Source organism: Notamacropus eugenii, chromosome 4, assembly GCF_028372415.1.
Source record: "Notamacropus eugenii isolate mMacEug1 chromosome 4, mMacEug1.pri_v2, whole genome shotgun sequence".
Lineage (NCBI taxonomy): Eukaryota > Metazoa > Chordata > Mammalia > Diprotodontia > Macropodidae > Notamacropus > Notamacropus eugenii.
In genome coordinates, this window is record NC_092875.1 from 61,024,575 (window position 1) to 61,050,214 (window position 25,640).

At 44.9% G+C, this 25,640-nt stretch overlaps 1 protein-coding gene and 1 long non-coding RNA gene across 4 annotated transcripts in view; one reads left to right on the forward strand and one right to left on the reverse strand.

Annotated features, from left to right (window-relative positions):
- The first annotated feature begins 16,782 nt into the window (after window positions 1-16,782).
- On the forward strand, window positions 16,783-18,459 carry LOC140499643 (uncharacterized). The gene is made up of 3 exons (XR_011965502.1): window positions 16,783-17,097; window positions 17,211-17,333; window positions 18,147-18,459. It is a non-coding gene; the product is annotated as an uncharacterized lncRNA (long non-coding RNA).
- Window positions 18,460-19,806: 1,347 nt separating this feature from the next.
- MED16 (mediator complex subunit 16) overlaps window positions 19,807-25,640 on the reverse strand; it is a 37,651-nt gene continuing 31,817 nt past the window's right edge. For all 3 annotated transcript variants that reach the window (XM_072601329.1, XM_072601331.1, XM_072601330.1), the window contains 4 exons: window positions 23,085-23,277; window positions 21,640-21,856; window positions 20,763-20,846; window positions 19,807-20,100 (listed from right to left, as the gene is read on the reverse strand). In XM_072601329.1, the coding sequence (XP_072457430.1) occupies window positions 19,974-20,100; window positions 20,763-20,846; window positions 21,640-21,856; window positions 23,085-23,277 (621 nt within the window). In that variant the 3' untranslated portion in view covers window positions 19,807-19,973. The remainder of the gene's footprint in view (window positions 20,101-20,762; window positions 20,847-21,639; window positions 21,857-23,084; window positions 23,278-25,640) is intronic.

Sequence of the window (25,640 nt, forward strand, 5' to 3'; positions counted from 1 at the left end):
CAGCATGATTTTACCAATTAACATAAATTAGTTTTTACAAAGTCAGAGTCCACAAACATATATTAATCACATACATGTGCCAGGCCATGTGCTAAGTGTGGAGATACCAAGAAAAGTATAAGGCAGTCTCTGCCCTCAAGGGCAGTTGTCACAGAATGTCAGAGCAGGGTCAGTGGCTCTTGCTGTGTGGTTACACAACCACAGACTAGTGTCAGGAGTTAAGGCATATAGATTTAGAGCTGAAAGGAAGCTTAGAGGTTGTTTAGTTCAACATCCTCATTTTGCCTATGGAGAAACTGAGGCCCTGAGAAGTTAAATGACTTGCCCAGGGTCACACAGCTAGTAACTATCTGGGAAGAGATTTGAACCCAGGCCTTCCTGAGTCCAAGATTAAAGCTTTACCCTAAAGCCTGGAGTCCCCAAGGTCTGGTTGATCCCTTCCTGCTCTTCCTTCTTTTCTCCAGTCCTTTGGGGCTAAGCCAGTAACAGAAAGGTCTTTATTCAGGTATGGCCCCATAGCATCTTATTGCCTAACCCGGAGCCATGGAAGAGCCTAGAGTAGAGCTTACGCACTTACAGGAAAAGGCCACTGCGGGGAGCCCTTACTGCTCTCCAAATGAAATGATTTGATTTTGCTCTCAAGCTGAACCTAAAGCCATCTTCAAAAAGCAAACTGCATCTGCTGGGTTTAATTGATGTGGACATTTCCACCACTGAGACACAGCCCAAGACTCCCACTGTCTCCTGTCATAGCCAGACTTCACCTACACTACTGTGTTCAGTTCTGGGTTTGAATTTAGGAAGGAGACTGACAAGACAGAGAGTGTTGGGAAAAGGTCAACCATGTTGGTGAGGGAACTACAGACAAGCACAGCTCTTATCACATCCCTCCTCTCTTCAAGAAATTTCAGTAGCTCCCTATTGCCCCATTGGAGAAAATAACAAACTCTTTTGTTTGGCCTTTAAAGTCCTTCAAAATCTGGCTCCCCTCGCCTACCCATTCAGGTTGATTACATTTTACCATTTTTGTATTCTAAGTTCCAGAAAAAAAAATTGTCCAACTTGTTATACAAGATTTCATCTTTTTCTATATAATATTTCATCTCCCACTTCCCTGCTTTTGCCTAGGCTGTTCCTTCATGCTTGTCTCCTCTCCTCCTCATAGAATCCTTAGCTTCCTTCAAGGCTTAGTTCAAGGGCCACCCTTTATAAGAGACTTTCCTCCGTCCAATTAGTAGGGTCCACTTCCCATTACTTTGTACTAATTTTGCATGTTTTGTATTTATCTGCATAGACATGTTTTCTACACAGTAGAATGTAAGACCCTTGAGAGCAGGGACTATTTCATTTTTTAAAAAGGGGAGCCTACATTAGAACATAGGACATCAAAGCTAGGAGAGCCCTTAGACATAAAACATCAAATCTAGGACAGCTCTTAGAACATAGTTATGTCAGAGTTGGGAGGAGTCTTAGAATACAGACAGTCAGAGCTGAGATGGAACTTAGGATATAGAATATCAGAGCTGGGAAGGGCCTTCCAACCCAAAATGTCAGTAGTATCTCAATTCATGTCCTTGACAACCAGTCCATCTTGGGTTTGAATTGAGCACTGGGGAGCTGTTTTAGGCTGAGTGCCCTCTGGTGAGCAGAGGACATGCTGCAGTCATTAGGAAGGCTATTCCACACATGGGCCAGAAAAGAACTGGGGTGGCTATTGGGCTGATGGCTCTAGGAGATTTACCACTTTGATATTGCACTCCCTCACTGGATAATTAATATAGTGACATGCTGCCTCCCTGTAGGCTTAAGGAAGGCATCATAGATGCCAATCTGGGTTGCTTTCATGGAAGAGTGTGCCCCTACAGGGCCCTACCAGTGCCCTGCAAGGTGCTCACGTGTAACAGACAGATGAGGAAACTGTGTAACAGAGTGGTGGTTTGCCCACAGTCACATAGCTAATAAATATCCAAAGTAGGATTTGAACTCAGGTCGTTCTGACTGAAATGCTTAGAGAAGAAATTTGGGGGTGAAAGTGGGAGCCTAATAGTTGTTGTCTCAAAGCAATACAAATTACAAACATGTACAAATTACATAATTTTCCAGTAAAGATTGAAGTCTAGTAAATGTCCAGAAACAATTGACCTCAGTTGTAAATACATGTTCTTAGAGTTGGGAGTCAAAGCATAATCAAATTGTAAGGCTAATTACTGCTCCCTGAGTTTACAGGATCATCGAATGTCAGAGTTAAAAGGTGCTTAGAGATGGTCTAGGCATTGCGGGGTGGGGCAGGGGGGGAGGTAGTTTCCTCAATTTTTGTTCCGCTCCATAGAAGGTCTTCGGTAGTTAAGCTGGTGAAGCCTATGGACCCCTTCTCAGAATAAGTTATTTAAATGTTAATTTATTTATAAATTTAATTTAGTAAAATTTATTAACAAATGTTAAAATAAAATACATAAGATTACAAAGAACACCAGTAATGTTGCTGTTCAGCCATGTCCTACTCTCCATGATCCCATTTGGGGTTTTCTTGGCAAAGATACTGGAGTGGTTTGCCATTTCCTTCTTCAGCTTATTTTACAGAAGAGGAAACTGGGGCAAACAGGGTAAAGTGACTTTCCTAGGGTCACACAGCTCATAAGTGTCTGAGGTCAGATTTGAACTCAGGAGAAGGAGTCTTCCCAATTCCAGGGTAAGTACTCTGTCTACTGCGCTACATAACTGCCCCTAATAGTGAAAGAGGATTATCAAAATATTTTTTTAAAAATCAAATTCACAGATCCCAGGTTAAAAACTCCCATTCTAATCCAACACACTTGTTTTACAGAAGAAGAAAACAAAGTCCGCAGAGTGAAAGGGACATGTCCAAGGTCACACAGTCACAGGCAGAGATAGAACTCAAACCCAGGGTTCTTGACTACCAATCCAGAGTTTTTTCCTCTGAAACACTTTTTTAAAAATAAAATTTAGTCTATTGAGACTAGACCCCTCCACTTCCCCCTTGCTTATGATACTCCTTTCCCTCTTCATATTATCAGAGCTGACCTGGAAGAAGCCAGATTCAGAGGACTCCTGCTTGGTGCTCCCTCCTGCCTTTCAGACACATCCATCTTCCTCCCTCCAAGAAGTCAGGGTCCCAGGTCATCCACGCAAACTTTGGGTAAACTGAGGCAAGTCATTGGCTATTTGAGATGCATTGGATGGACAGAGCAGCCTGCCATTAAGATTCACTGGGCAAGGCAGGAAGAGTGGGGCTGGGCCAGGGTTGAGTTTTAGTAGTACTGTACAGATAATACAGGGTAATATAGTGGATATACAGATAGAGTACTGCTACATCTGTATACACGCATATGTATGTCTATGTTTGTATACAGAGATATATGTATGTATTTGTATCTCTACATGTGTATCATGCATATACATGTGCATGCATACAAATATATGTATATAATATGTATAATCACTTTAATCTATCAACTTTTGTTGATACTTATATGTGTACGTCATCTTCCCCATGTGTTATACTGAATGTAAACTTCCTGAAGGCAAAGACTCACTTTTTATCCCCAATGACTAGCACAGTGCCTGGTACAGAGTTGGCCCTTAATTAATGCAAGTTGGTTGACTGAGTGTAGAGTTTGGAGACCAGTGACGCATCTGGTTTGACTGGAACATAGACTAGGTGAAGGGGAATGGTGGGAAATAAGTCTGGAAAGGGAGGTTGGAGCCAGACTATGGACAGCCCTAAATATCAAGCAAAGGAGTGTCCCAAGTGCAGACTGGTCTCCCTCCCAGAAGAGGAGAATGGGCTCTGATCCTCTGAGATCTTGGTGCTAGAGGAATGCTTCTCCACACTCCAAGTTATCAGGAACTGGAACTGTTGAAAACAAATAAAGCAGAAGGGAAAGAGGGCTTGGGGGGGGGGGGGGGAGGCGGAGATGGAGAGAAGAGAAGGGAAAGCATCTGGGGAGGAAGAAGGGATTCCTAATGTGTGCCAGGAGGGTGATACACTGTAACAGTAAGCACCCCAACATACACAGCGGGGCTTGCTATCACAGGTTCTTTGATCTGCTTCTCTAAAAGAAAAGGCAACTTTTTGAGGGGTTAACAATCACTTTAATGAAACACATATACCATTCACCTAGTTCAGGGAAGTCAGTACCCTGAACTTCAAAGAAAATACAGAGAAATCAAAGATCAACAAACATGGCTGCCTCTGTCTGACCATAATCAATACATACATTACAATTCAACAGACAGGTCCAACTGTCTGACCATAGTTACCAGAGAGGGAAGCACCAACATCTGGGCTTTCAAAGCCGGGGGGTGGGGGGGCTCCTTAGGGGCTTCCCAGAGTCCTCCTCTGGCCAAACAAACACTTCCAGTCAATAAACCCCAAACTAAAACCTCCCCTCAGAGTATTTGTATGCTTTTCAGAGCCACTCTGACCCAGTGCCTCAAGAGAAAAAACAAAAGGTACTTGGGACCTTCCTATAAAACAACTCCCCTAATAAAGCGTCCCTCAATGGGCAGACCCATCAATGGGTGGGGAAGATCTTCTTTAATCACATTCAAATAGAGGCTTTATACTTCTTGATTATACTAAAAAAAAAAAACAGCAAACGATCCTACTGTGCTTGGCTTCACACACACAGCCGAGAAGCAGAGGGGTCACTGACCTCTTGGAGTGAACAAACCCACAGGAGGTTCTTCCCTTGGAGGAGGGAGTTGGATGCTGCAGCTTAACCTCCTAGGAGCAGTACTAGAGATCCACAGGCAAGTCCCTGATGAGGGGTAGTGAGCTGAGAAGAACACTTATAATAGTTAATAATTTATAGAACACTTTCAGGTTGGCAAAGCACTTTACATCTTATCTCACTTGATCCTCACAATAACTCTGGGAAGCAGTTGATATTATTATCCCCACTTTACAGATGAGGACACTGAGGTAGACATCGGTTAAGAGTCTGAGGCTGAGTATCTGAGGCTGGATTCAAGCCTTGGTCTTCCTAACTCACAACCGGGACAGCCAAGGATAGAGAGGTTTATTGCCTGTGTGTGTGTGTGTGTGTGTGTGTGTGTGTGCGCATGCGTATATATGTATGCATGTGTTTATATATGCACATATACATATATGGACACACATTTCTAATGCATACATGTATATACATTTATGTATGCACATGTACATACATGTATGTATATACACATGTATGTATGTATGTCCAGGCTGTGGCAGAGATCTCCCTAGACTTTTCAAAACAGATGACTCCCACCTGTTTTTAGTAATTCATTTGAACATAAATGATACTGTTAGAAGGGATCTAGAAAGCCTGGTGTAAGATAGTCAAGTCCCAGACAAGAAAAGGAATATATCTTAGGCTTTAGGGGCACAGGCAATAGAGTTTCCTCACTACTGTCCAACCCATCCAAGACAGACTACAGTTCAGAAGAGAAAGGCTGATTTGGGAGAGCGAAAAGCTGGCTAAGAGCATTGGCAGCTTAGATTTCTGCATCATGGCTTAAGGTATAGGAATGATGGACTCCTATCGAGAGATAGAGTAGGCCTAACAAGGGTTGATAAAAATGTATTTTCTTGAAGTCTTCCAAATCCAATACAAAGGTTTTAAACTAAAAAGGATGTGCCTACATACATGCACACATGAATACACACATATATAGCTATGCATGTACATACATGTGTATATGTATATGTACATACATGCGTGAATATATGAGTATATATACATATATCTACCATGCTAGAGAACAGATATTATGTAAGAAGAATTTTGTTGAGGCAGCCTTATGTTTCATATGGGACAGAATCCTAGAGAGGAAGGGTTTCTTTGGACTCCCTAAGACTCAAGGAGATATGATAGCTGTCTTCAGATATTTGAAGTTGGCCCTCCCAGCTCTGCCATTATGGATTCTAAGTTCCCTCTGACACAGGGAAAAAGGAATTGGATTTGTTCTGTATAGTTCCAGAAGATAGGAGCAAAGGAAGGAAGTTGTATATAAGGACAGTTGGTTTAACAGACTTGACTTGAAATCAAGAAGACCTGAGTTCAAATCTGCCCTCGCACATCTACTATGTGACCCTGGGCAAGTCATTCAATTTCTGTCTGCCTCAGTTTCCTCATCTGTAAAATGAGGGTAGTAACAGTCTCTACTTCACCAGGTGATTGATAGGATCAAATGAGATAGTTATACAAATGCTTAGTCATGTAGTAGGAGCTTATTTTCTTTCCCAAGAAGGTTTTCTATACGGAAAAGTTTCCTAATGGTTAGTGAGTTCCAAAAGTGGAGTGCGATGATGAGAGTTTCTTCCTTGTAGGAGGTTCTCAAACAAAGATGATCATTTGTTAAATATATTGTATAGGAGATTCTGGGGGGCGGAGCCAAGATGGTGGAGTAGAAAGGCACACATATGGAGGCTCTCCCCACACAGCCCATAAATACCTGTAGAGAGGGACTCTCAACAAATTTTGGAGCAGCAGAAGTAGAGAACAACAGAGTGGAGGAGATTTCCAGCCCAGGGTGACCTGAAAGGTCCACAGGAAACATCTGTTGCACCAGGTGCGGAGCGGAGCCCAGCCCAGCCTCAGCCATCATGAAAACAGCCCTTGGAAGCAGAATCTCCAGTCACAGAATCCCCAGTCCCAGTAGCAGCGGATTTGCAGATTCCCCAATCCACAGGCGCCAAAGGTCAGTGACAGGGTTTTTTCAGCCAGCTGGGAAGGGAGAAGGGCCTTCTCATAGCTCCGGCCTCAGGCAGCAGTCACAGAGGTCACATCGGGTGGGTGGCAGCACCCACAGTAGCCCGAATCCATTGTTGGATCATAAAAACCCCTGGGGGCACTGAGGAGCTAATTATTACCTTGGCCCTGTGTAGAGGCCCTGAGGGAGCTGGTCTTTGTCTAGCATTGAATGGTGGCCCTCCCCCCACAGCTTGACTGAATCCCATCCCCCCAGTGCTGGCTTGGTGGAACTGGAGGCCAGGTGGCTGTGGAGAGGAATCTCTGCTAAGATTCTGGGCACAAAGATCTCTTCCTGCTCCCAGACCAGTATACATGCTTGATTGTGCCACTTTGGAGGAACTGAGATCTTACAGATTCCCAGAGTATACCCTACTCTTGACAAAGGACCCAAAGGTCAAGTAACTGGTTGGGAAAATGCCCAAAAAAGGGAAAAAAAATAAGACTATAGAAAGTTACTTTCTTGGTGAACAGATATCTCCTCCCATCCTTTCAGATGAGGAAGAACAATGCTTACCATCAGGGAAAGACATAAAAGTCAAGGCTTCTGTATCCCAAACATCCAAAATAAATATTCAATGGTCTCAGGCCATGGAAGAGCTTGAAAAGGATTTTGAAAATCAAGTTAGAGAGGTGGAGGAAAAACTGAGGAGAGAAATGAGAGAGATGCAAGAAAATCATGAAAAGCAAGTCAACACCTTGCTAAAGGGGACCCAAAAAAATGTTGAAGAAAATAACACCTTTAAAAATAGGTAAACTCAATTGGCAAAAGAGGTCCAAAAAGCCAATGAGGAGAAGAATGCTTTCAAAAGCAGAATTAGCCAAATGGAAAAGGAGGTTCAGAAGCTCACTGAAGAAAATAGTTCTTTCAAAATTAGAATGGAACAGATGGAGGCTAATGACTTTATGAGAAACCAAGAAATCACAAAACAAAACCAAAAGAATGAAAAAATGGAAGATAATGTGAAATATCTCATTGGAAAAACAACTGACCTGGAAAAGAGATACAGGTGAGACAATTTAAAAATTATGGGACTACCTGAAAGCCATGATCAAAAAAAGAGCCTAGACATTATCTTTCATGAAATTATCAAGGAAAACTGCCCTGATATTCTAGAACCAGGGGGCAAAATAAATACTGAAAGAATCTACCAATCACCTCCTGAAAAGGATCCAAAAAAAGAAACTCCTAGGAACATTGTGGCCAAATTCCAGAGTTCCCAGGTCAAGGAGAAAATGTTGCAAGCAGTTAGAAAGAAACAATTCAAGAATTGTGGAAATACAATCAGGATAACACAAGATCTAACAGCTTCTACATTAAGGCATTGAAGGGCATGGAATATAATATTCCAGAAGTCAAAAGAACTAGGACCAAAACCAAGAATCACCTACCCAGCAAAACTGAGTATAATACTTCAAGGGAAAAAATGGTCTTTCAATGAAATAGAGGACTTTCAAGGATTCTTGATGAAAAGACCAGAGCTGAAAAGAAAATTTGAACTTCAAACACAAGAATGAAGAGAAGCAGGAAAAGGTAAACAGCAAAGAGAAGTCATAAGGGACTTACCAAAGTTGAACTGTTTACATTCCTACATGGAAAGACAATATTTGTAACTCTTGAAACTTTTTTCAGTATCTGGGTAGTTGGTGGGATTACACACACACACACACACACACACACACACACGCAGAGAGAGCACAGGGTGAATTGAATAGGATGGAATCATATCTTAAAAATGAAATTAAGGGGTGAGAGAGAATTATATTGGGAGAAGAAAGGGAGAAATGGAATGGGGCAAATCATCTCTCATAAAAGAGGCAAGTAAAAGACTTTTCAGTGGAGGAAAAAAGAGGGGAGGTGAGAGAAAAAACATGAAGCTTACTCTCATCACAGTCAACTAAAGGAAGGAATAAAATGCACACTCATTTTGGTATGAAAACCTATCTTACAATAAAGGAAAGTGGGAGAGAAGGGGATAAGCAGGGTGGGGTGGATGATGGAAGGGAGGGCAATGGGAGGAGGGAACAATTAGAAGTCAACACTCTTGCGGAGGGACAGGGTCAAAAGAGAGAGCAGAAGAAATGGGGGGCAGGATAGGATGGAGGGAAATATAGTTAGTCTTATACAACATGACTATTATGGAAGTCATTTGCAAAACTGGCCTATATTGAATTGCTTGCCTTTCCAAAGGGGATGGGTGGGGAGGGAAGGAGGAAGAGAAGTTGAAACTCAAAGTTTTAGGAGCAACTGTTGAGTAGTATTCTTGCATACAACTGGGAAAGGAGAAATACAGGTAATGGGGTATAGAAAGTTATCTTGCCCTACAGGACAAAAGAGAAGATAGGGATATGGGAAGGGAGGAATGTTAGAAGGGAGGGCAGATTGATGATAGGGGTAATTATAATGCTTGGCATTTTGGAGTGGAGGAGGGGAGAAATAGGGAGAAAATTTGGAACCCAAAATTTTGTGGAAATGAATGTTGAAAACTTAAATAAATAAATTTAAATAAAAAAAATATTTTATAGGAAATCCTTTTTTCAGTATGAGTTAGGCACTGGAATCCTTTCTAATTTGGAAATAATTCTGTGATTGAGTTTGTATTTTATCCTAAAGGCCATAGGGAGCCGCTAAAGATTATTGAGAAGAGGGCATGATCAAACCTATGCCTTAGGAAGATGATTTTGGTAACTGGGTGAAGGCTGGACTGGAGAAGGGAATGACTGGAGGGAGTCCAATTAGGAAGTGATTTCAGGTAAGATGAGGTCCTAGACTTTGGGGGTGGCCAGGAAAAGGGAAAGTAAGGGGCTGGGTAAAACAGTAGACTTGATAGGAGTTGACAACTAATTTTTGTGAGGATGATGGAGAGGGTCAAAGATGACTACAGTTTCAAATCGAATGTCCAGGAAGATAGAGGTGCCATAGACAGAGACAGCAAAGTTCAGGAGAATAGCAAATTCAAGGGAGAAGATGAATTCATAGGTTCACAGATTTAGAATTGGAAGAGACACCAGAGGTCATCTCATCTAATCCCTTCATTTTACAGATGAGGAAACTGAGACTTGCAGATGTGAATTGACTTATCTAGGGACATACAGGTAATGAACAGATGAGTTAGGATTTGAACTCAGTTCTTTTGACTTCATATCCAACATATATATTTTCTACCACCCCAGTTTTGGACATATTGGGTATAACCTAGCATGGGATATCTGAGTGGAGAGCTAGGAGACCACAATGCAAGATTGGAGTTTTAAGGAGAGTTTAGGGCTTGAATATATGGATCTGGGAACCATTGTCAATGAGGTAATCATTGTTTGAAGGAGGAGCTCAGATCTCCAAAGGGAGGCCCTGGAGCACTCCTGCCTAAGAGACAAAAGTCGATAACAAAATCCAGCAAAGGAGATTGAGATGGCATTGTCACAAACAGAACATGCCATCTCTGAGAGGTAGGGTGCAGTGGGGAGAAGGAAGAGGGAAGAAAAAAGTGGAAAAAAAATGTATACAATAACTTTGTTGTATATTTAAAAGGAATAGTAAGTTGTGATTTGCTGTTACATGTGCAATCATATTTTATTGTACTATGCTACACAAATGCTTGTTTTATTCCATAAATTAAAAATAAAATAAAACAGAACAAAACAAAAAAAACCAGGAGAGATCAGTGTCACAGAAGCCAAGGGAGGAGAGCGTATCCAGGAAAACAGGGGGTCAGCAGTGTCAAATGCTACAGAGGGGTTGAGGAGGAGGGAACTAGGAAGCGTGAGACTGAATAATTCATCAATAACTAGGACATTTCAGCCATGGTGGGGTCAGAAGGGGGTCTGAGTGGGTGGTGAAGAAAAGGAGACAACAAGAACAGACCAGTCTTCCTGGGAGTTTAGTAGGTATTCCGTGTTCTAAGAGCTCCACGAGTGGCCTGAATCTCCTACAGCCTCCTCTTGCGGGGCACATCTCTGGCTTCCTCTATTTACTTCTCGATGACTAGGCACTCCTTGGCCCAGACTCGTTCTGGTGGCTGGCTGCCTCTTCTGACCCCATGGGTTCCCTTGTCCTGATGACTCAACGGTGCTCTGAAAAGCACCTCTTTGTGAGCCCATGATGGGACTGGTAATTTTCCCCATCACTGCTGTCTTTATCCAATTATCTACTTGAAGAGTCCATCATTTCCCGCACTGCTGTCTGGCTGCTGTCTGGGACTCGGGCTTGGTGATTTAACAAGGCAGGGACACCTGGGGTGACAGTCCTCTTCTCTCCAAGCTGGAGAGGTGTAAACAATGCCCCCTACCCCCAACTAGGCTTATTTCCATGGTGGTAGGTCCTAGAGTCAAGTCTGCTGGGGATCAGGGCACACACACTTCTTCCCCCATAAAGAAGGATAATGGAACCTCACCCTACCACAAGACCTGGTCTCAGCTTTTTTTGCAGAGGAATTGATGGTCATCTATGTAGGGTGAAGGGCAGAATGAAGCTGCCTTCCTGGACCAAATTTCTCAGTGCTGTCCATTTTTGATTCTTGGAATCCCATGATTTAGAAATTCATTTGCCTTGCTTAATATATTAAAGCCAGGGCAAAAGTTTGAACCGTATCTTTCAATCCAATGGGTTTTCATTGTAAATTCTCTTCACTGGCTAAGCAACAGTAATTTGCTAAGAAAGGCTGGGAGTGTTTTTCCCTCCCTCCAATTACAATTATAAAAATTACCCACTGAGAGAGAGGGTGGCAGAAATGTGCTTTTCAAATCTAAAGAGGCTTTTCTTTGCCATTTGCATTATAACAAATTAATCCAGTTAACTAATGGGCTAAAAGTCATTTGCCAAAATCAAATGCAGCAGATGGGCTAAGTAAACAATAGAAGCAGCTCTGTCTTGGTACAGTCAGCCTCCAGAGAACCAGGGGACAAACTGATTCACAGCAGTTATCTTTCTAAAGCCCCACTGTCATCATATCGGTCTGCCCAATTAAATGCTTTCAGTGGTACCCTAGTCCCCATCATAGGTAAGGGGCCAAACCTTGTTGTCTGACCACAGGGGCTCATCATCTGTCTACAACCACCCTTTCAGTCTTTTCTCTGGACACTAGGCTCCAGTCAAACCAGACTATTGGCCATTCCTCAAGGCTTTCCTCCCCTTTCTGCCTTTAGACTTATGCTAAGGAATATTCTCCAAACCCTGAACCACCACATCACAGGTATGAGGAAGGCAGTGTAATTTCAGGAACATGGCTCAAAGGATACCTGTTCCTCCACTCTCACACACCCCTCAAATGTTGAAGCTCCAGAGCAATTAACATGGCTCCAGTACCAGCCAACAATGGGTGTTGAAAAGAATTTACCTGGAATTGGAGGATGGAGTATGCACTGATTTGTCCTTCCTTGTAGGTCACACAGACCTTGTGCAATTCTTTTCTGCCTGCCTCCAACTGACCTCATGGAAGTTTTGGGGGAGCCTCCTTCTGGCTATGCATGCCTGAGGGGGTTGTGCTATGAACCCAGAGAGGTGAGTCACCTCTTGCTACTCAAGTACTTCACATGTTTTCCTCCTTATCATTATACTACTAAGTGCAACGGGGGCCATCTCTAGTCATCCTGATCTATATGTCACCACTGGACCCAGATGGCTCCGAAGGAGAAAGTGAAGTTGGTGACTTTGTACAGCCCTGCCTCACTTAAATCCAATTCACTTGCATGTCATGGCATCACCTTCCTGATGTCATGGTCCTCTTCTAGAATGAAAGACAAGCAATACTATTAAGTATAAGCCCACTCTCCCCAGTGGCTACTGAACTGAAAGAGCTAATGATTCAAGGGTTTTACAAAAGCAAATTGCTGGGTTCTTAAAGCCTTTGCTTTTCTGTGGTGAGTGAGGCATGACTAGTTTGAGCTATCTTAAACCAGTAGGGGAAGGTCAGTGGGTCACATTCTCCTTTATCTGGCCTTCCTGCTATTGGTATACATGGAAGCTAGTGCCTCTGTCCTGCTAGGAAATTCTGAACTTGAGTTTGGCTTGTCTATTGCCTTTCCTTCCATGATGAGGTGACAGAGCAACAACCTCAAGGTAGATATGTCCAGTCAATAAGCTTATGAGTTTCAAAAGGTCTGGAGGTTTTCAACTGCCACAGCAACACTGTTTACTGGCAGAGCAGTGGGTGTCTGCCAATGGTAAAGCAAGCATCTGCCTCAAGAACTGAGAAATGCACCAAGGACGAATATAGAGTGAAGAAGCTTCTTCAAGGAATGTGATTCCTGGTAGCATCAAGAAATGCCAGCTGTACACTCAAGAACACTAGGTTAAATACTTAAAACAATACTTAAAACAATAACTAGGTAAATCATTCCTTGCCAATTGTGTATCCTACACGTGTTCCTTATTACCATTTTATTCAAGGATGAGCCTACTCGTTCCACAGACATTGCCTATATTCATGAGAAGCTTTTGAAAGGAATGTTTTATACCTACCCTTCTTGCTATACAATCTTTGCAATTTCTCTTTAAGTTAATTGCATCTACTGGCTGATTACTAATAGGAGGCACCCTCATGCAGGCTCAGGAACCAGTCTCAAAAGTATAGCCAAGAGGGGTTACCCCTAGAACCCAAAGTAGCAGCTGTCCTTCTGAGGACACAATCTTCAAGTATAAGTGTAGGTTGGGAGAGTAGCTCCAGAGTGGGGGCTCATCCCAACTCAAATAATAAGAAACAAGGTTGTAAAGATAGATTTTTTGCTGTGCTAACTGGATTCAACTGCAGGCCTGACTCACAAAACAGCTAAAATAGCATGAGGCACAGGCTGCCTCCCAAAACAACTGCAAATATTTCCTATGAAGAGGAAACAGCTTAGGAACTGCTGAAAATACCAGATGGAAGACATTAATCAGATGTCTGTGAAGTAAAAGCAGTCTGGAAGCAACTTCAGAGGCAGAGGGGCATTCTAGTTCAGGGATGAGGAACCTGTGGCCTTGAGGTCACATGTGGCCCTCTAGGTCCTCAAGTGAGGCCCTTTGACTGAATCAAAACTTCATAGAACAAATCCCCTTAATAAAAGGATTTGTACTGTAAAACTTAGACTCAGTTAAAAGGCAGCACCCAAGGATCTAGAAGGCCGCATGTGGCCTTGAGGCCACAGGTTTCCCACCTCTGTTCTCACTGATACAATCCTAGGAGTGTGAAGGATCTCAGTTACAGCTTAAAGATGCCTCAAAAGTCAGCTCTGTTTTATATCTTTCCAAGAATCTTGTATGTTTATAACATATGCATTGAGGACACTTTATTGGATGAAAGGGTTCAAAAAAACATTTCACTCTATCAAATCAAATGCTTTTTAAAGCCAACAGTAATCATAGTGAAACTACACGTTCTTGGTGCCTTTCAGCTAATTCCATGACTCTAAAGATCTGTTCTGGTTTAATATGGTTTGTGAAAGCCTGTCTACTGCCTTTGTATACCTTTGTAAGATATGTCCCATGTAAGACGTATATGTCAGCAAGAATATGATAGATATCCCTGGAATCTTGCCCACCCCTCTCTAGAGAAACTTTAAGTCTTGTCTACTGAGGATCCAGAAAATGAGCCATACAATTAGAAACTCTGTTCTCCTCTGAGAAGAGGTACTAAACTAGAATGACACCTGTCAGTCCCTCAAAATATTTCTGGTCTAGAGACATGATTTTTTTTGGTTCAAGTTGCTTCCCTGGCTATCTCTTAAGGAGGGGGAGGAGACCCCAAGCTTATATCCACTGGTTTGTCCTCTTTCCTCCAAAATACAAGTTACACAAAAGACCATCATAAATAGTGAATAATTAGATATCCAGGCAGCCAGCAAACAGAAATCAAGGGTGTTGTGCAGAATAAAATATACCAGAAAATAAAGAGTAAATGTATGGCCCCATTAGAAGTGAGATATCTTAGCTCAACCAAGAAAAGAGACTCAAATCTTACCGCAATTCCCACCCCCAGGTTAAATTTTCCAAAATCTCCAAGGAGGTAAGCTGGAAATCAGGAATAGTTTGAGGTACTAGCTCTTCTATGGGTCTGCTATTTCCCAAAGTCTTTTTTTTTTCTCCAAAAGTTTCTCACATCAATTTTACACCCTTCAAAAAATCATGCAGTGTTTTCATCAGGCTCTCAACCAATCCAGCATCATACTGAAGCAGCAGCATGCAAGATACTCCCAACTTCAAACCCTGGTTACATCTTCATCATGAATGCTCTCAACATGTGAGCAGATTATTCTTATTAACATTTTATAAAGAAGAGAAAGTAAACATATGAGTTGGCAGTTATTGATGAAAACCTGATATTCTTTCAGTTGCTTTGATAGGAGGGAAAGGGGAGGTCATTAAGGTCCATGATTTTTTCTGAGTGTTTATTGTTTTCCCTTCTTTCAGAAACTTTTGAGCATCTGAACAAATGAGAAATTGGGCCTAGAATTGAATAGGAAGAGAGCAGGTTGGACTGCCTGGAAATTTCCCAGTGCTTTTTAATAACCCAAGCTTTTCTGTGAAAGACTCAGCTTTTTAAATCAACATTTTTCTGATGACGGTGTATGGCCGTGACTCATGAAATACAAAATGTCCAAAGAACCAGTTATGAATCATCCAAAGGGCATCACAGTGGAGTTACTGGTGGGAGCAAGATACAACACAGAACCAATTAATCTATGACCAATGAAAGGACCAGTCAGGAGGACTCTGTAAGACTGATGAAGCCTGCCTCCCACTGGGGGAACAAAGGTGATTCCCTAGGGTGCATAGTACATGTTCGGACAGTGTGTACATTTGTTCTACCTGAGGACTTTTTGGGAGGGGTTGGAGGAAGTTAGAAGAGAAGAAAAGTGATACTTATAAAAGGATGATAAAAAAAATGCAGCAATGGATCATTTAAAAATAAACAGAAGAAAACAGAAGGAAGTTCAAAAGGAGACACAGACAAGCAGTGTTGGAGCTACTACAATTGAAATATCTATTTTACAAATGAGCTACACATAGTGGAGACTGCTTTCTGTTGTATTTTGTATAGAAAAAATATCCATGTTAGTTGAGGTTTATCAAGTTCATAGCAATAAAAAAGATAAATTTAAAGCTTTTTTTTTTTAAATTAAAAGTTGTAGCAAACAGAGATAGGCAACCAAGATGGTGAAGGAGCTTGAGATCAGCCCTATGCTCAATGGAAGGAACTTGGGGAGGAGGTGGGGTTATATGCACAGCTGGATTGAAGGAGTCAAAGAACTGCCAGGTGGAAGAGGGATTCCATTTGCTCTGAGACCCCGGAGTGGAAGTTGCCAAGAGGCAAATTTAGGTTGATAAACAGAAAGGCTGTCAAACAATCAGTGGAATGGACAGCTGCCACATAAAAGAATGCATTTCCCCATCACTTTGCTTCAAGCAAAGGCTGGATGGCCATTTGCTGGATAGGTGGTAAAGAGGGCTCTTGAGTTTCCAAACATCTCCAAGAACCTTTGAGTCCCTGCCCTCCCTGAGAAGAGCTTTACCAATCTGTAAAGATTCGGAGAAGTCTTCCCTGATCTCCCTGGCCCTAAGTGACGGCTTCCTGCTTGGTGCTCTGAAGATTCAGTACTCTTCTATGCAATTAACACAGACTATTATTTTGTATTACCATTTTATATATCTTAAGTCCCCTCCAGGCTGTAAATTGTAATCTAACCTGGTGTCTGTGAACTTTAATATCACTGGCTTCCTTTGTAATCCCATGTTTTGTTCCATCCATTTAAAAACATTCTTCTGAGAAGAGGTCCATGGGTGTCACTGGACTGCCAGAGGGTTCCATGACACACAAAAGGTTAAGAACCCCACCAGTAGATCGGAGGCATCGAACAGCCCACAGATTATGCATTATTCACCTCTCTGCAACAACCACAAGCATGAGGTTCTACCAAATCAAATGTTTTGTATGGCCCAGGCAACAGCACTCCCGACAGTGGGAGTTGAATGGGGACATGGAGCACGCCCAGGTTTGCCCTTCCCAGTTACCCAGAGCATGTGTATTTATTTTCTGCCTACTTCCTACTAAACACAGTGAAGTGGAAAGTGACCACTGCCAGTCAGTGGGGCTCCATCGAAATCAGACTCTTTCCTTTTTTGATGAGGTTACCAAACTAATAAATCAGAGGGATGCTACAGGCAGTTTACCTGGATTTTAGCAAAATGTTGAGAAGCTTGGAGGTGTTTGCTAGAATACAGTATAATTGGGCAAGTCTAGCACTGGTTGGAACAACTGGACCTTAGGACAGTCCTTAGTGGTTCAAGGGTATCTTGGATGGAGACTTGTAACAAAGCGTTATCAATGACTCCTGAGGACCCTGTGCCTACAGACCTGATGGATCCAAGGTGAATCGTATTTATCTGACATACAATTAGTATATAATTATGCCCATGTGTTCCCCATAGAATGGAAGCTCTTTGAGGGTAGGGATTTCATTTTTGTTTTTATTCCATTTCAGCTCCTACCACACAAAAAGTGTTTAATAAACATTTGGCTGATATGCCTACTGAGGGGAAGGAAACCCACCCATCAACGTGACTAGATGACCACTGGCCAGATACTGTAGAGGGATCCTTATCAGGTATGTACCGGACAAGATAACCTTTCTGACATTTATCAAATTCATTGTAAAAAAAAAAAAAGGATGACATTTTAATTAAAAGTTGCAGCATTCAGAGCATTCTTTCTACCTCTGAGATAGTGATTCTGACCTTTCCAGCTCTCACGTTGGACATAACGAAGGCCCGCCTGGATCTGACATTCTAGATAGGGGTGGGGAACCTGCAAGGCCACATGTGGTCCTCTAGGTCCTCAAGTGTGGACCTTTGACTGAATCTGAAGAGCACTCATGTTCTAGAATTCCAGGTTTTTTGTCTGTCAGGTCCTGGCAGCAGATTCTTTCTGTAGAGAATAGGTGCTCATCCAGGGTATCATTCATTGGGATCATTCAGGGGCCCCTAATATGCGCAAACAAGTCAGCCCTGTTTCCTCGAGGCCCCCTTAGCCCAACCACCCCTCACGAGACAAGACAGTTTTATATTGTCTCATCCACATCCCCAGCCGCTTCAGAGCAAGCCCATTGTTGGTCGGCTCCCCTTTCCTTTTGTTTCCAATCGAGTTTCCTGAATTAGAAAATTGTTTTCCTCAGCAGGTGGTGGAGGGGAAAGGATGACCCTGGAGAGCCCTCACAATTAATGGGAAGCTTTGGTGTCCATTTAGAAATGAGTCCCTCATCCCCTGCCCTCCCCCAGCACCCTGAAGAGCTAGCAAGGAAATGAGAAAATCTGGCGCACGGCTGCCCAAGGGTCAGGGAGAGGTGGCCAAGCTGACTGTACAGTGACTGCCCCCTCACCCCACGACCTCCCCCAGCACAGCTTAGTCTTTCCCTCCACAGCCAAGCAGGATGCAGCCCAGCAGGATTTCAGGAACAGCAGCTGCTCTCATTGACTCAAGTGAGATGCAATCTCATGGAGAGTAAGGGACTGAGCTTTGGGATCCAGGGCTCATCCTGCGGATACTGAAGCGGAAGTGCGAAAAACACATACATGTGGCCCTGGGAAATCAGCACTCCTTAAGGTGCTACTGAAGCAAGGACTGGCTTGTTTCTGGGAGGAAAGCAGAAGAAGGAAACTTTAAGGCTGGGCTTCTTAACCCAGGGTCTTCTGGGTGAATTTCTTTAAAAAAATAAATCTATATGTATATATGTATACTCATACATATATTCATGAATACACACAAACATACATATGTATTTGTATTTACGTACACACACACAGAGACACATCACTGCATTTGGCATCATCAGACTGCCAAGGAGGCCCACGATACCACGAGGTTCAGAACGTCAATGGGAAAAGCCTGTGAATGAGGACAACAGGAGGCAGGCCTCTCATCAGCATGGCTGGGCTCCAACTTGTCTCTTGTGCCAAAGCCCACACCTGGTACGGAGCAGGAGATTAATAACTGTCTCTTGAACAGCCGAGACAATATGGCATTTGAGAGAAGAGCGCCAAATCGATTTCTTTAGGGTGGGGAATTCAAAGTGAGGGAGCTCTCCCTACCAATGCTGATGGCACCAGCGCCGCCCCCTACCAAGTTTTCTGGATCGCTGAGGGAGAAGGTCGGTGACTTGCCCACAAGTCATCTGGTCAGCATGGCCTGGACCTGAAAGCAGGTCTTCCTGACTCTGAGGCTAGCTCACTACTCATGATGCTGTGCTGCCATCTTAAATACAAGAAATGCTACAGGAGATGTTGACCAGTGGGTTGTGATTCTACCAGCTGTCCTGAACCTTAAGCAAGCACCATCATCATTTTATCCTTTATCAAGGATAAAAAACTATGGAATAAAATTCTTTCAGAGAAAGGGCCCTATAGTTAAAGTAGATTTAGACTTGGAGCCACAAGGAAATGAAGTCTTTCCAAACAAAGCAGATTCTGCCACTTCTTATGCAACTCCATTGGCTCCTGATGGCTTTGCTGGAGGAGTTTCCCAGAGTCACCATGTGTGGGGCTAGTCCTGGGTTCAAATCCCACCTCTGATGTGTGTTCTTTCCTGTGTCTCAATATCCTTATTTGTAAAGTGAGATGAGCAGGTGAGATGGCTTCCAAGGCTCCTTCCAGCTCTGGATCTGAGCAGAGCCGGCTATCAAAGGCTATCCCTCCACCCAGATAGAGAATGTTTGACCCTCAAGGAGGCTACCAGAGCAGAGAGGCCCTCAGAGCCCAGAAGACCAGAGCCGGGAACAACCTTAGTGTAGAGAGCGCTGGGTCTATACCTTCCCATAACCCCATGACCTCAGTCTACTAGCTAGGGCCTGGATTAGAAAATTCAGACCCCAAAGTGGGAATCACTCACCTAAAGTCACCCAGCTTAGTGGCGGCAGAGCCAGCTGGCTTCCAGGATGCCTGGAGCCACTCTACCCCAAGGGCAGCATTTGGGTCATAGCCATGCTCCCCATTTCCCCTCACATCAGTTTTTCCAAAGCAGGACTTCTCTTTTCTCTTGGTAGAGAGAGGTGTTCTTGACAAACACTGGCCCAGGACATCAGAGAAAAAGATTAGAAATCCCAAAGGATTTTTTTTTTTGTACAGAGCACATTACAAACATATTTACAAGATGCCAGGTTGAGAGATGCTGTCTATAAACTCCATGAAGTGTTGGACCCTCCCAAAGGGCCCCTGCCCCTAGGAGTGCTTGGGTGGGTCCTGAGCGGGATTGGTCACGAGTAGCTGGTAGGCATTCTGCGCCACAGGCCCCCACACAAACAGTTCTTGGTCCAGCGCTGTTCCCATTGCTTCACAGCTGTTGCCTTGTGGGGCGACCGGAGCACGGTGACACAGCCACACCTAGAAGAAAGGGAACGTGTCAGATGAGAATCATGGGCACCAGGTGAGAGCAGTGTTATGACAGAAATGAAGGGAACCTCTAACAGAGGGTGCGGGTCTCAACAGAGTCACACCAGCTTCAAATCTTGGCTGCACCTGGGAGTAAAATGCTGAAATTGCTCCCATCCACCAAATGGGAGCAATGCTATGTGTTTGGCACCTCCCAACAGCAAGAAAAGCACTTTGCAAGGTTTCAAGGTGCGACAGAAACCAGAACTGTCAGGTGTCCTCTAGCAATGTCAGGGCAGGTTGAGAAAGGGAAGGGACCGGCGATGCAGGCGATGGGAAAGACCTACTCCACTCCAAAAGGCCAGAGAGCAAGACCAACGAGGTAAGACACCAGCAGACAGATGGGGCCCCATGGCGGGGGGGGGGGGGGGGGGGGGGGCAGGGAGCCTGGGGCAGGCAGGAAGGGAAGTCATGATAACAACAACAGGAGATCCTGATAGCAGGGGCCATGGAACCGCTGGTTTCCATACAACTGCCCATATTCAGACAACTAGTAACGCCAAGGGGAATTCAAACCCAGGTCTCCCTGACCCTGGTGCCTGAGGTGGTGCGGCTGGGGGTGGGATTATGGCTCTCAGGATTCCAGCCCCTGCCTGGGACTCCAGGGGACTCACCTGGTACAGGACTTGCATTCCTCAGTGGGATATGCCCCCAAGTGCAGTCTCCTGAGGTGGTCGATCTTTGGCTGTCCGGGGGCTCTGAACACAAAAACAGAATGAGAACCGGGAAAGATGGTAACAAGAACAAGAATGAAAACAGGCCCAGATGAGATAAGATTTGTAAAGTACTTAACACAGTATCTGGTACACAGCACTTGTCCCTCCCAACCACAGTCCTTCTACCTCTTTCTAGAGGCCTCTACAAAGCTCTCTCTGGCAATGTTGGCATTTGAGGAAACAGGCAGAAAAGGGAGAAGTGACCCACCCCAGGCCCTCCACCTAAATCCCAGATTGTCCCAGAGCTTGGACCTCAATGACAGGTTCTCAAGCTTTCAGTCTGGGAAAGACGAGGCCCCGTTCCCTTTCTCAAGATCGTTCATTTAAATGCACAAAGTAAAATAGGTGGGATTATGAAGGAAATCAGTCACACTGAGATACAGTTATGGAAACAGAACCCTCAGACGCCACTCATTGCCCTCCTGCAGCCCTGCCCAGGTCGGCTCAACCAAAGGAAAGCCTTCTTCCCAATGCGCCATAGGCAGCATGCTGGGCCACGTGCAGGGGTGGGGAGCTGCTAACCCTGCACAGGGTGCTCAAGCTGTCAGGGAAGCCGCAGAGGGAGCTCCGGCCTGCAGCAATCCTGAGGTGCTGGGAATTCTCCAGCATGGCCAGCCCATCAGCAGATGGCACTGGGGACAGCATGCTCCTCATCTCCCTGCCATTGCCTGAGCCCCCTCCCCACTTCCCCAGTCCCCCACAGTGTCACAGAACATGTCTACTCGCTCCTCTCTGGGGATGCCCAGTTGAGGTCACCATCTCTGCACACCCCTACCTGGCGAGGACCTCAAAGGGTGCTGTGCCGGCATAGCCAAGCAGTCCAGGAGCCTTCCCAAATTGGAGCCGCACCAGCTGCTTACTCTGGAGTTTGCTTATGATGCCATCACTGATGGGCAGCCAGTCCAGGTTAGGAATGAGCAGCTGACTTGGGAGGAGACAACATTCATCGATAAGGGTCTCATCAGGCTCTGAGGGGTGGTTCTCATCCCGACCTAGAGAAGGGAAAGACTGGTGACCAGCATGAAGCAAGAACTTCCTCACCTGGCCCGTGAGGAGATGGGGCTCTGATGCTGGACCTGTTAGCAGCAGCAGCAGTGGGAAGAAGGGGAAGAGGAAAGCAGAGTTTTGTGGCCCGGGCAGACAGGATGTGTTTCTCCACATCCCAAGGCGCCACTGTAAGTGCAATGCCCAGCGGGGTTCCCAGAGACAGAAGACTGAACCAGGGGGCCAAGTCTTCTTTCTCCAGGCTAGGCCTGCCTGGTCTCAGCTGATCCACGTGCAGGCTGTTCATAAGGCCCTTCAGCACCCTGGCTGACCTGCTCTGGACATGCTCCAGCTGATCAAGAGCCTTCTAAACTGGGGTGCGCAGAACTGAAGGCAACAAGCCTGGCAGGGTCAGGGGGAAGGCCTGCTGCGGAGCACATGGGGAGGGTCCTGCCTTCCTAACCTCGACCCCTCTACAGCTGCCCCAGGGGACTGCTGACTTAGAGGGAGCTTACGGCTCCCCCAAGCTGCTGGTTCTCTTGCCCAGGACCCAAGGCCTAGTCACACCGCCCCCGTTCTGCATCTGGGCAGCTATGGATTTAACATTTATCCATATTAAAGTTCATATGATGTGACCGAGTCCACAATTAGCCTGCTGAGGTCCTCTAGGATACCAACTGTCGTATGTGACAGCCACGTCCCAGCTGTGCAGGAGGCAGAGGAGGCTGCCCTCCGAGCTGGGAAAAGCAGAGCCCGAATCCTGCCTGAGAGGCTGTAACCTCTGTCCGTCTTGGTTTCCTCAACTGTAAAATGGGGATCCTAATGGCACCTCCCTTACTGGATGGTTGTGATGAAATGATATCTGTAAAATGATATCTGCTTGGCCAGCCTTACAGTGCCATTTAAATGTTGGTCATCACCATCATCATCGTCATCTGCACATGTGACTCTTCTAACTGAATGTCCTGGCTCCTCAGGTTCCATGCAGCTGTAACATTTTACAACTGCACTCATTCTTAAAAAGCTCACTCCACCCCATGTCACCTACATTCATTTCAGATCTGAGGACAGAGTGGCCAAGAGCTCCAAGAGCTTTCTCAGCGTCACAGGTAAGCCAGGGCAGAGCCTGGATGGCGATTCATTTCTCCTCAGCTCCCTGGTCCAGGAGGTCACTAATCCATGCCACTTCACATATTCTTAGAGAGGAGAAGGCCCCAGTTTCAGAGTGTCACTTACAGCAGAGCCAGAGTTTCGTCAGGAGCCGGAAGAGGAGAGACATGCTGTCCTGGGTGTCAGAGGTCGCCGTGTAAATGGGCAGGCAACTTGGCTTCAACAGACCCCAGATTCGAATAACAACCATCAATTCTCGGAGCATGCCCAGGGAAGCCCCATCTCGCAAGAAGCTGTGGCCCGGGCGGACAGGAGAGCCCTGGTAGAATTTAGAAATAATGTTAGCCGCGAATCTTCCTAAAGCTCCACTTTCATTCTGTCCTTCCCCTTCCAGCAATGGGTGGACAGTGGTGACTGGTGACTCTCTGCTGAAGGGGGCTAAGACAGCATTTGCTGACCTGAGAGACTGAGAGTCTATATCTGAGACATGGCAAAGAACTTCCCAAGACCTGGGTAGGTGAAATCACCCCCTCCTGATGATTCACGTGGTGACAAATGCTACCGTCAAAGAGGACCTAGAGAAGAGAACCTTCTTCAGGAAGGGAGTGCAGAAACCATAGGCAGGCGTTCTTTTCATCCCACTGCCAAGGAAAGCCAAAAGTGTAAAAAGGTCACATCTAAGAATGAAGTCGGGACTCCTGGACAGAAAGGGTGGCCTTAAGGAGAGCTGGTAAAAATATATTTGTGTGAAGTCTTATAAAATTAACCCAAAGGGCTTAAAAGTGAAAAGGAACCATCTACCAAGCCAGCTACTGCAATAGAGAAGTCCCAACATTCCTGGGAGACAGAATCCAAGAAAAGAGCCAGCAATGAAAGCCACAGCCTCAGATACCGCCCCAGACAAAGGCACAAAGTAGAGCTAAAAGGCAACATGGGCCAGAGATCCAACATGTGGAGACAAACATAACCAGACGATGACTGTGGACATGAGCATCTTCTTTGAGGAGTCTAATGGATAAGGCGAGGGCAGGGTAGCATTAGTTAAGTCAGGGAAACACTTGGGAAGAAACCTGTTCTGTCTTCTTTCTATTCTTCATGTATCATCAAGCTCCCCTGGAGAAAAGGCAGAAAGAGAGGAAGAAATTCTGCAAAGTGATGCCAAGTCTGGTCCGGAGCCATCACATTGGAATTATGACTGAGGGAGTGGGGTGCTCTCGGTCAGAAGAAGAGCAGCCTGTTCTCCTGCTAAGCTGCTGGCTTCTCTTGAGGACAAGAGAACTGCTTTCTGAACCCAGAATCAATAGCATGGAGCAACTTCAGGTGACCACTGTGCTTCAGAGCCTTGATAGAGAAGAAAGCTGGTCATGGGGTGACAGGCAGCCTCGACTGTGGGAGAGCAGACGAGCAGGATCCAAAGTACTAGGGGGTCTAGGAGGGTTGGAAATTTAATTCAACAAGAACTCATGTGTCCACTGTAGGCCAGGCACTCTATGAGGTGCTGGAGATGCAAAGATCAAGAACTAAGAGTGCCTGTCCTCAAGGACCTTCCATTCTACTGGGGAGAGACAACATTATACATCAGTAAGACAATACAGACTATATCCAAAGTAATACAAAGCAGTCTTGAAGGGCAGGGATCAGTGAAGGCCTCCTGCAGGAGGGCACTTGAGCTGAGCCTGGAAGGGACCTCAGCATTCCGAGGGGTGGAGATGAGGAGGTGCTCTATCAGGTAGGAGGACCTGGGGAGGAAGGGAGCAGATCACCTGTGCAGGCATGGTGGGGAGGGGAGAGAGGAACAGCAGGCAGTCTGGTTGTAAGACAGAAGAAACAAAGGAAAGCAATGTGAAATCAGTCTGGACAAGGAGTTTGGAATCAAATTGTGATGGACTTTAAATGTCAAACAAAACGGTTTGCATTTGATCCTAGCAGCGATAGGGAGCCGTCTGAGCTTCCTGAGATCCGTGCTTCAAGATTATCAATCTGGCAAGCAGGCAAAGAACAGAGAGTCTGGAGGTCAGGCAGTCAGCCAGCTAGCATTTATCAAGTGCCTACTATGTGTCCAAAATACCTCCTCCAGGAGCTCACCGTCCAATGCAAACAGTCCAGGTGAGAGGAAGGAAGCTCTGATCATGGGAATGGAAAGCAGGACTGGTGGGAGAATGGCCCCGGGGGCAGAGCTGAAAAGTGACAGCCAGGGTGGAAGGGAAGGGGGTCAGAGATACGCTGAAGCTCCCCCTCTGAGTGAACGGGCCTGGTCTAAGGAATGAGTCTGAAGACAAAGACCACAACAAACACAGATTTTAAAAACATAAGTCAAGGCAACAGAAGCAAGGGTAATTGAGGATGAAGATAAAAGTGTTGGGAATGCTACAGTGCTCCAAGTCCCAACTACCACCCACTTACTGTGTGTCCCTGGGCAAGGCATATGATTCTCTGAGCCCTCATTTTCTCACCTGGAAAATCAGATTAATAACATCTGTAAAATCTGCCTCAAAGGGCAAGTATTGCGAAGAGTGTTGTGTAAGCCTTAACACATCCAAAAATATGAATTGTTATTATCATCTGTAAAATGAAGACCATTTCTATCAACCTTACAAGGCTATAAGGAGGATCATGTGAATATATATGAAGCATTACTAGGTTTAAACCCCCAGAGATCAAAGAAAGAGGGAAAGGATTCAC